General features: G+C 34.0%; 2 protein-coding genes across 5 annotated transcripts; one reads left to right on the forward strand and one right to left on the reverse strand.

The window, feature by feature from the left end:
- LOC104727756 (protein REVEILLE 6) lies at positions 1,862 to 5,230 on the reverse strand. Of its 4 annotated transcripts, none has more exons than XM_010446855.2 (8): positions 4,825 to 5,230; positions 4,193 to 4,250; positions 3,727 to 3,850; positions 3,456 to 3,623; positions 3,252 to 3,356; positions 3,058 to 3,167; positions 2,883 to 2,942; positions 1,862 to 2,194 (listed from the first exon to the last, which is right to left on the reverse strand). In XM_010446855.2, exons 1-8 carry the CDS (start codon positions 5,106 to 5,108, stop codon positions 2,090 to 2,092), a joined length of 1,014 nt encoding a protein of 337 aa, XP_010445157.1. In that variant the 5' UTR covers positions 5,109 to 5,230; the 3' UTR covers positions 1,862 to 2,089. The 4 variants fall into 4 exon arrangements, with proteins under 4 accessions (XP_010445157.1, XP_010445151.1, XP_019091275.1 ...); XM_010446849.2 differs by having other exon boundaries at positions 3,252 to 3,359; XM_019235730.1 differs by having other exon boundaries at positions 3,252 to 3,362.
- On the forward strand, positions 8,263 to 9,271 carry LOC104727786. Its single transcript, XM_010446861.2, has 3 exons — positions 8,263 to 8,507; positions 8,593 to 8,671; positions 8,810 to 9,271. The coding sequence occupies exons 1-3, from the start codon at positions 8,502 to 8,504 to the stop codon at positions 9,034 to 9,036; spliced, it is 312 nt and encodes a 103-aa protein (XP_010445163.1). The 5' UTR covers positions 8,263 to 8,501; the 3' UTR covers positions 9,037 to 9,271.

Raw genomic sequence — 9,657 nt, forward strand, 5'->3', positions numbered from 1 at the left:
GGATTCTATTGTTTGCTTTATTTCCCAGGTACACCTACACACACCCATCGATTATATTGGAACCACTTTTTGTTGTTTATATAAATCGATTATTATATACATACATAATTTTACTTAGGCTTGTGAATTTTAAACAATGTTAATGATTGTCACTTTTTTCTATTGTTAGGAGTTGAAACTTCATGTTGTGCTATCGTGCCAAACCAGTTTGCAGTGAAGGGACAAAATATTGATCAAGAACAACTATTGAAGAAATTGAACAAGATCCTTAAAAATGTCGAAATCATTGATCATTCGGCATACCCTGCTGATCATTTTTTTCTGTCTTCCGAAGTCATAAATCAAAGTGCCAAAGTTTTTGTAACTCTTTAAACATATATATATATATATATATATATATATATATATGGTTTTTTATTAGGGAGATTCACAAAAATAGCACCAAAATAAGTTTTTTTTTCCAAACTTAGCACAATATCTCTAAAATTCCAAAAATAGCACTAATTGATCTTTTAAAATTAAATTCTAAATTCAAAATACTAAACCCTACCCCTCAAAACTATACCCTAAATGTGAAATTGAGAACCCAAACATAAAAAAACAAATTCTAAAAATTAATTTTAAATATTTTTATGTGTTAAACAATGCTATTTTTGGAAATTTATAGAACATGTGCTATAATTGTCCATAAAACTGATTTTAGTGCTATTTTAGGGTATTTCTCTTTTTATTATGTTTCCGTATTATTCTATTATATATTAAAGTTTGGACTTTTGTGTAAGTCTTTAGACATATACTATATGGTGAAATTAAATTATATTATCCATTCTTATACTAATCCTTTTGCTCAAGAAGATTAATTTTTCCCTTCTTTTCTTATATATATATGCATGCAATATGGTCACTAGTGTTTGTTTTCTTGGTCGAAGTATACGTTTAGTTAAGTTATATACCTCAGAATGAGCTACTGAAAAGTTTAGTGCATCTAGGCGATATACATCCATATTGGTTTGACAATGGTCAGAGTCAGCCTAGTTCTTGTTCCTCTATATATCAATTATATTTTTTGAAAGAAACAAAGACATTGATACAATATACATGCTTGCGTAAACAAAAAGCTCAAATAAAATTGTGAGAAGACGAGATGTAACTTATGATAATACACTGTACATACACCATGATAACTTAATTCAAAAGACGTATATATTAATAACAAAAAAAAAAATACTAAACCCGATCAATCTCAGCTTCATCTTCTTCATATGTACAACAAACAACCAACAAAGACTCAACAGAATCTGTATTCATTAGCAATCTGTTTTTTTTTTTTTGGGTATGAATGTAAAATTATATTCACCAAAAAAAACTATTTTACAAAAGATGCAACTTTTAGAGTTTTTGAAAAGTTTAGTGAAAGAGATATAGAACTGAAAGGGGAAAAATTGTGATTTCGAATTTTAAATTGGAAGTCTAAGCTTTCAAACAGTAATTGTAAGCTTCTAACGAGTTTTCAAAGTGAAATTAAATTATATGATCCATTCTTATAAATCCTTTTGCTCAAGAAAAATAATTTTTCCTTGGATATGATGCATATTCTGATTATTTTCTTATATTAGCCACTCGTGTTTGTTTTTCTTGGTCGGAGTACGTTTAATTTTGACGTTATGTATCTCAGAATGCGCTACTTAAACGTTAAGTGTAGATGTATACAGTATTTGTTCTTCATCCATATTGTTTTGCAGGTCAGAGTCGGCCTAGTTCTTCCTCTATATATCAATTTAATTTTTTGAAAGAAACAAAGACACTGATACATACATACATACATACATACATGCTTGCGTAAACAAAAGCTGGCATAAAATTGAGAGAAGACAAGTGGTGGTATATATAACTTATGATAACACACTGTACATACACCATCCTCAATTCAAAAGACGTATATTTATATAACAAAACATAAACTAAACCCGATCAATCTCAGCTCCATCTTCATATGTACAACAGTCTACAAACAAAAACTCACAACAGAATCTGGTTTTTTGGCTCGACCTTGAACACTTCTGATAATTCTCCTCTTCTATTAAACTTTTCAAGTAGAGATTTCAGGTGGGTCTTTAATTAAGGTTTTATTCACTCCACCATGATGATCAGTTGCTGTCTCGGAGCTGATATCATAAGACGAAAGAAGCCGTCTCTGTTGTTTCGAAGTTAACAAGAGTTTTGAGGTTAGTTCTGAGTTAGGATTTCGAGTTATAACATGCCGATGTTTGTTAAGAGATACTTACGTGATCCTCAAAATCAGGGCTAGACAAGTTGATAGATAGATTTCTCATCAACAGTAGCACCTGCGGTGGGGGCACACAAAGGAGCAAAAAGTGATTAGTTTAACCATCTGTTCATCATTGGACCGACATGGTATCAATTAATATAAACGTAAAACTGAAAAGACAAGAAACGTACTGTTTCCACATCTATGGGGTCCATCTTCTTCAGCTTTTGTAGATGATTACTTGCATATGGGTCAAAAACACTTCCAATGAAGCTGTATACTTGGGCAAAGTCCGGTAAAACTGAAACAAATAAAAAGGATCTGTTTAGTAAAAATGGTAAATGTGGTACAAGTACAAATAAAAAGATAGATAGGTGACAATTACCTCTTAATGAATGGCCAACATTTCCCTGGTCACTTGTGTCCCTGTTGGATCGTGGTCTTGGAGTATTTTCAGAACTACTAGAACAGTTGTTATTCGCTCCTGCTCCTGCTGCTTCCATCAGAACAATATGCATCGTTTAGTTAAATTTGATAAAGATCTTATAACATTCGGATAATAATGCTTGCAAATGAGAAAAGAACCNGCCGATGTTTGTTAAGAGATACTTACGTGATCCTCAAAATCAGGGCTAGACAAGTTGATAGATAGATTTCTCATCAACAGTAGCACCTGCGGTGGGGGCACACAAAGGAGCAAAAAGTGATTAGTTTAACCATCTGTTCATCATTGGACCGACATGGTATCAATTAATATAAACGTAAAACTGAAAAGACAAGAAACGTACTGTTTCCACATCTATGGGGTCCATCTTCTTCAGCTTTTGTAGATGATTACTTGCATATGGGTCAAAAACACTTCCAATGAAGCTGTATACTTGGGCAAAGTCCGGTAAAACTGAAACAAATAAAAAGGATCTGTTTAGTAAAAATGGTAAATGTGGTACAAGTACAAATAAAAAGATAGATAGGTGACAATTACCTCTTAATGAATGGCCAACATTTCCCTGGTCACTTGTGTCCCTGTTGGATCGTGGTCTTGGAGTATTTTCAGAACTACTAGAACAGTTGTTATTCGCTCCTGCTCCTGCTGCTTCCATCAGAACAATATGCATCGTTTAGTTAAATTTGATAAAGATCTTATAACATTCGGATAATAATGCTTGCAAATGAGAAAAGAACCAACCTTTTGTGAGGGGCGTGAAGCTAATTGTTTGCGCATTATTTGTCCATGGAGCCGCAGCAGCAGTGGTTGGAGAAGTCATCAGCATTGAAGAAGACTCGGGCCTAAACATAAAACTTGGGTCATTTGGTTCAGATGTTGACTTGAATGACCCTGGTAGTTGAGGTTGCACTGCACATTGCCATAAAAATGCATCAATATAGTTTTTTCAATAAGCAAACAACATTAGTCATTACAACTCCAAAGTGTTTTTTTTGCAGAAGTTATTACGTACCACTCTTGTGAGCTTTCTGAGGATATGGATGAGCTGCTTTTCTTTTAGGTCGAGGAGGAGGGAGATGTTCACCCGTCCCACTCTTTTGTACCTTAAGAAAATACTTCTGAGCATGACTTCGTATCTGCGGTATTAAAGAAATCCGTATAAGAAGCCATAATAGACAGAGCTCAGCAAGCTCACATTTCTAAAAGCGAAAATATCTACAGATAACATTTCATTAAATCTCATGGTGATCATCGACAAAAGCATGTGACACCCTGCTCCTAATATATATCAAAACAGTTCCAGACAAATAAAGTTGTTTCAAAAGAACACTTTGTAGAGATATCAAATGAGAAAAAAAACAACCTCAATCCAAAGTAACACTGAGGGGTCCAAGAGAAAGATAACAGAATCAAACAACTAGAGTAGGCGGAAAAACAAAGTAATCCATTCCAGAAGATATTTCTTCTTTTTACTTTACCTGAATCACTGTCTTTGACCCAATAAAAGCTTCAATCTTCTTCCAGTCTCTATCAAACCTAAAAAAGATAAAACACAAGCATAAGCCATATCAGATCAACCACCAAACAACCTGAATATAATCCTCAGCTAAGATTGATACCCATCACAATACACAGCGGACTAAAGAATAAACAGTACAGACAAGTCATTGCCTCCACTAGAACTACTCCAATACCTTTACCACTATATTACCAACCTTAGTACACGTCTTAAGGACATCTCAGCTCATCCAATTTCAATAGAAATTACACATTAACAATACATACATTCTTATATTCTGACCTTCTCAATGCTTTATCAGATTCCTGATCATCTGATAAAATGTGAATATATAGACAAATCTATCTGCCCTAATTCCAATTCCAATTTCAATTCCACTACTCAGCACAGTACACTCATAAAAAACTATGAAAACACAAAATTACAATAATCCCAAATGAAACTCGACGAATGCTCACAGGATTCACCACAAAACCCTAATCAACCAAAATCGAAGCTAAATCTCGCCGAATCAAACCTCCAAAAACGGTTTTTAAAAAACCAAAGCCATTAATCGGAGAAATGCTAAAACTCAAAATGATTAATACTCACAATTGAAGAGCTTCAAGGAATTTATCATGCTCAGGCTCAGTCCAGCTCTCTCTAGACTTAGTAATAGTATAAGGCTTCCTAATCTTCTTACTCAAATCCTCAGACGAAGAAGAAACAGTCGCCGCCGCATCCGCAGCCACAGCCACGGCGGTAGAAGAAGAAGTCGTTGGTGAAGAAGAAGAAGATGAAACTGCGGCTGTAAAAGATGGTCCAAGACCCGGAGCAGTCATACCGGTCGGATCCAAAAAATATCCGTCTGAAGGATTCGGATTTCTAGAGACCATGAAATAGGCGAATTTTTGGGGATTTGCTTTTTTTTTTTTTTCTTTGCTCTGTTTGGGTATTTAAAGCTGTGCGTAGAGAAGAAAAAAATGTGGCTAATGAGAGAAGAAGACGGGCAGATAGATTTATTAGATATATAAACAAACTATATATTATAATATAAGCTATAGTTTTTATGTGTATATATACGCATTTGTGAAGGTCGGCAAAATAGCCTTGTGACCTGATATAACGTGCCACGTATTTGGAACACTTTATAATAAAGTTTTTTCTTTTCCATTTATGTTTTGCGTCGGTTTATAGTTTTATACCATAAAAGGCTCTTCTTAGTAAAATAATGATTTTTTCCAAACATTGTTTTTGTCTTATATGTACGGTGTTACACCTTCTCTTAGGCCATCCTTAATGGCATAACTATTGGTGTGTTCTTACCCAAATTTATTAATAAGAAAGAGAATAGTGGGCTAAGATCAAAAATTTTGGTCTTGAGATAGAACTGATCTAAAGCCCAGTTCTCCTTTGTTTCCTGTATTGTGATTGGTCGAGATGTTTTGGAGAGAAAGAAAAATTTTTATTTCTCTCGTTCTGATCAAAATCGTTTCTGGTAACTCATCGTGGTCACCATCTTCTCCGACGAAGGTTTGTATTCCGGCCATTAAAACACATCAATGGCGTCCACTAAACCTCTCTGTTCAATTCCTTACTTGTTCCTCTCTTTCTCTGTCCTCTTCGTCTTCTCGCTTCTCTTCTTCTTCTCCAATTCCTTATGCTCTCTCGCCATTCTCGGTCTCCTTTTTCGCCAACTCAATGTCTCGTAAGTTCTCTCAGACTATATTTATCGATTCTCTCTGTTTACTGTGTTGGATTCTGTTCTTCGGTCTCTGATTTTAGTGATTTGCTGTTTAGTAACTGAGGAATATTATTTGGCTCGTTTGATCTGTGAGAAAGTGTGATTGCTCTTTGCATATGTTTGGTCGAATTAGGGTTTTTGCAATCAGTGATGTTAATTTGATTTTGAAATTGATTTGCTTTGGATTTTCATGTCTTCTCCCTGTGGATTTTGGTTTTGCACACACACAAATTTTGCTAGATTCTCTTTACTTGTTTTTGGGTGAATCAGTGGTGCGTCGACTTTACTTTTTACATATTTCATCATCATATCACTTTTAATAATCTCAGAATTGGCAATGGTTTCATGATCGTCCTCTAGTATATACATAATCGGTTTCAAGACCCTTGCTTTTTCAGCCACATGATTTACAACTCTATAACTCTTCTCCAGGGTACCAGTGGATCCACTAGAGTGGCAAATATCACAGGACACAGCAAGTAACATTGTTGCTCTGACGCTGATGTAGTGTTCGTGCCCTTCTTTGCTACGTTGAGTGTTGAGATGGAGCTTGGATCACGTTTTTGTTCTAACTGGTACTAAAGCTTCTCTCTTTATATCTGTTGACACTGTTGTGGAGCCATACAACGCAACACTCTCTGTGCACCAGCTTGTTGAAAACGCTGATGAGTGTATGGTTCTTGACAATGAAGCCTTGTATGACATTTGCTTCCGTACACTCAAGCTTAGCACTGCAAGTTGTAAGTATCACACGGCCTTCTTAACTTTTATATATTAATCAATATTGTTGATCTGTCTCCGTGGTGCTACTGTGTTTGTTGTTTGATGCATAGTTTTATACATAAGAATGTATGATGTGTAATGCTATATATTGGACTTGTGCCTGCTGTTGTGATACTCAATGTTTCAAATCATATCCTTGTTCAATCGATATCATCACTATTGTTACTCTGTCGTTGTGGTTTTAAGGCTTGTTTTGGATCATGCAAATAAAAGAAATTTATGAAATCTTTATTCTAAGAACACCAAAATTAGCTCTCCCATTTTTTTTACCTATGATCTTAACAACTGATTTTACATTATTTTCACTATATATTTAATCTAAGAACACAAAAAAAAGTTGTCCCATTAAAAATGCCCATTAAAGATGCCCTTAATTGCCCAAATTTTATGTGTTGTGGAGGTTTTAAATTATTGTATGTCCAATATGGCAATATGCCCATCCAACATCAAATTTTGACAAAATGGGTATTTTAGCCCATTATAAAACATCAAATTGTATGTCCAATATGCCCATCCAAGTTGGTTTTTTACTTTTTAGTGTGCTGCTTAATCGTGAGGTGCTCAGTTCTCTTAATTAAACCCTTATTTGAAACTCAAGCAGCTACATGCATGCCAATTGCCAAAGGCTTGTTACGTTGTATTCTTTGTCATGTATGTTTTAAAGTAGTGATGAGTTATATACATGCGATACTCTTTCTGAATCTGCTATCCGATTCGATTGATACCCGCTTTAGTTTAAACACATGTATGTGCAACGTGGAATACAAGAGTTTATATGAGGAATGAGTCTCCAAATACGGATTTCGATTTTCATGGTCGTTGGACATAACATAACGTAGATAAAAGCGCTTGTGAGTAGCATGTAAATGATAATGAAAGTCAAGTAGTTTGTGAGTTGTGATTCATGTTTTCACAGATAAAAGTTATCTATAAATGTTTTAAGTTTTTATTACTTATTAGCAAGCTGAAGCTGAAACTTACGTATTAACAACATCCATATTTTATTAATACAAAGAATATGTATTTGAAAACATGGCAGCAGCCGTAGATAACATAAACTATTATGATTTTGTTCAAAAAAGACATAAAAAACTATTTAGGAGAACATCTTCTATATTAATTGTCTATTTTGTTTGTTAATTTTTTTTTTTTTTTTTTTTGTTGTTGTTGATAAAAATCTTGTTTAATTTGTTGGCAATCTTATTAGTTTTCACCTACCTTTAAGATTTTTTTTATAAGTTTATTCATTCTAACTGTTTATTATCTTTAACAAAACAACATCTAAATCATGCATAAATTTTAACTTTATTTGATAAATGATTCCTATTTTCAACGAAGTTAATTAAGAAGTTCTTTATTATGTATATAACCTCATAGGTTCGATTAAATCGTTCTTATCGACGAGATAAATAAAAGACATAAGATATCGCACATACACAATTATAACACGGCATTAGTTGAAGCTACTAAAGTACTAAACTAAAGAGGTACACCACACATTCTAACAATCTATTATATAGTAAGACTCAAAACTTTTTTACTAATCCTGATTCAAGCGTACCAAATTGACTATAATAATATTCAGTTTCTAGCTTCGATGGCTTGACTTACTCGTTTCCATGTTCCGGAGCTCAAGACAAAAGATATTGTCTATATATACAGAGAAGCAACGGTTTATTATGAGCAGACTACGAGGTTGATTTCAGATTCCTTTACTTCATCTCTCTTCTTCAATCATCAAACTTTATATAGTTTCCCGAAAATGCCGGTACGCATTATTTTACGTTAAATTTTCAAATAGTTTAAAAGAAAAATCAAAATACTAGACTAGCTTGAAATTTAATTCTTTGCAGGAGAAAGTTGTATTCAAGTTGGAAGTTTTCGAGGAAAGAATCAAACGGAGAGCTATGAAAGTTGTATGTGACTTTCCAGGTGCGTATAGCAATATGTATAAATCAATGTTTATATTAAGCTCTGATAGCAAGCTATATCCAGGTTATATACAACTGTAAGTGATTTTAATCTATTTAGTCTTACATAGTGTTAAGCAATAATGTTTGTTGTTTTTAGGCGTTACTTTGATAGACGTGAAGGAAAAAGGCAAACTAAAGGTGATGGGAGAATTTGATAAATTTGAAATGACGAAGAAACTCAAGAAGGTATATGAATTTGTTGACATTCTCGCGGTTGGACCGGATGGTGAACCGGCGCAAAATCAGAATCCGGTTAAAAAGCCTGAACCAAAAGTGAAGAAAGCACCATCTTTCCGTGGTTGGAATTTGGGTTTCTTTAAGTAATTGATTTGGATTGAAGTCGTGCGTGATCGGTTTGGTTCTCCACGGATTACTACTGTATTCTAATGATATATTTCATCCCATTTTATGACAAAATTGTTTGTCCATCAAGACAAATTGTTTGTTTGGTTTCAAGTAATTGTATGTCCAAATGTGCCATCCAAGTTGGCTTTCTAGTGTGTTGCGTAACGTGAGGTGCTCAACTCTCTTATTAATTAAACTCTTATTTGAAGCTCAAGCTACATGACAATATTGACAAAGGACTGTGGTATTCTTTGCCATGTATGTTTCAAAGTTGTAATGAGTTATGAGTAATACATTCGATATTCTTTCTGAATCTGCTATCCGATGCATACCCGCTTTAAAAAAACGCATGTGCAACATGGAATACAAGAGATTTATATGAGGAATGAGTCTCCAAAACGGATTTTGATTTTCATGGTCGTTGGACATAACATAAGGCAGATAAAAGCGCTTGTGTGAAATGTATCATGCAAATGACAATGAAGTCAAGTGGTTTGTGAGTTGATATATTCATGCTTTCACCAAATAAAAATTATCAATAAATCTTATAGTTTATTGCAAGCTGAAGCTGAAACTTACGTATTAACAACATCCATATTT

The sequence above is a fragment of the Camelina sativa genome, chromosome 2 (genome assembly GCF_000633955.1).
Source record: "Camelina sativa cultivar DH55 chromosome 2, Cs, whole genome shotgun sequence".
NCBI classification, from domain to species: domain Eukaryota; kingdom Viridiplantae; phylum Streptophyta; class Magnoliopsida; order Brassicales; family Brassicaceae; genus Camelina; species Camelina sativa.

Excerpts from the sequence above, each read along its gene's own strand:
- LOC104727756 (XM_019235730.1), bottom strand. The coding sequence starts at position 5,108 with ATGGTCTCTAGAAATCCGAATCCTTCAGACGGATATTTTTTGGATCCG. Across the intron at positions 3,363-3,455 it reads CTTCACGCCCCTCACAAAAG|CAGCAGGAGCAGGAGCGAAT; the intron begins GTTGGTTCTTTT and ends TTCTGATGGAAG. Across the intron at positions 2,943-3,057 it reads ACCCCATAGATGTGGAAACA|GTGCTACTGTTGATGAGAAA; the intron begins GTACGTTTCTTG and ends CCCCCACCGCAG.
- LOC104727786 (XM_010446861.2), top strand. Across the intron at positions 8,672-8,809 it reads AGTTGTATGTGACTTTCCAG|GCGTTACTTTGATAGACGTG; the intron begins GTGCGTATAGCA and ends TGTTGTTTTTAG.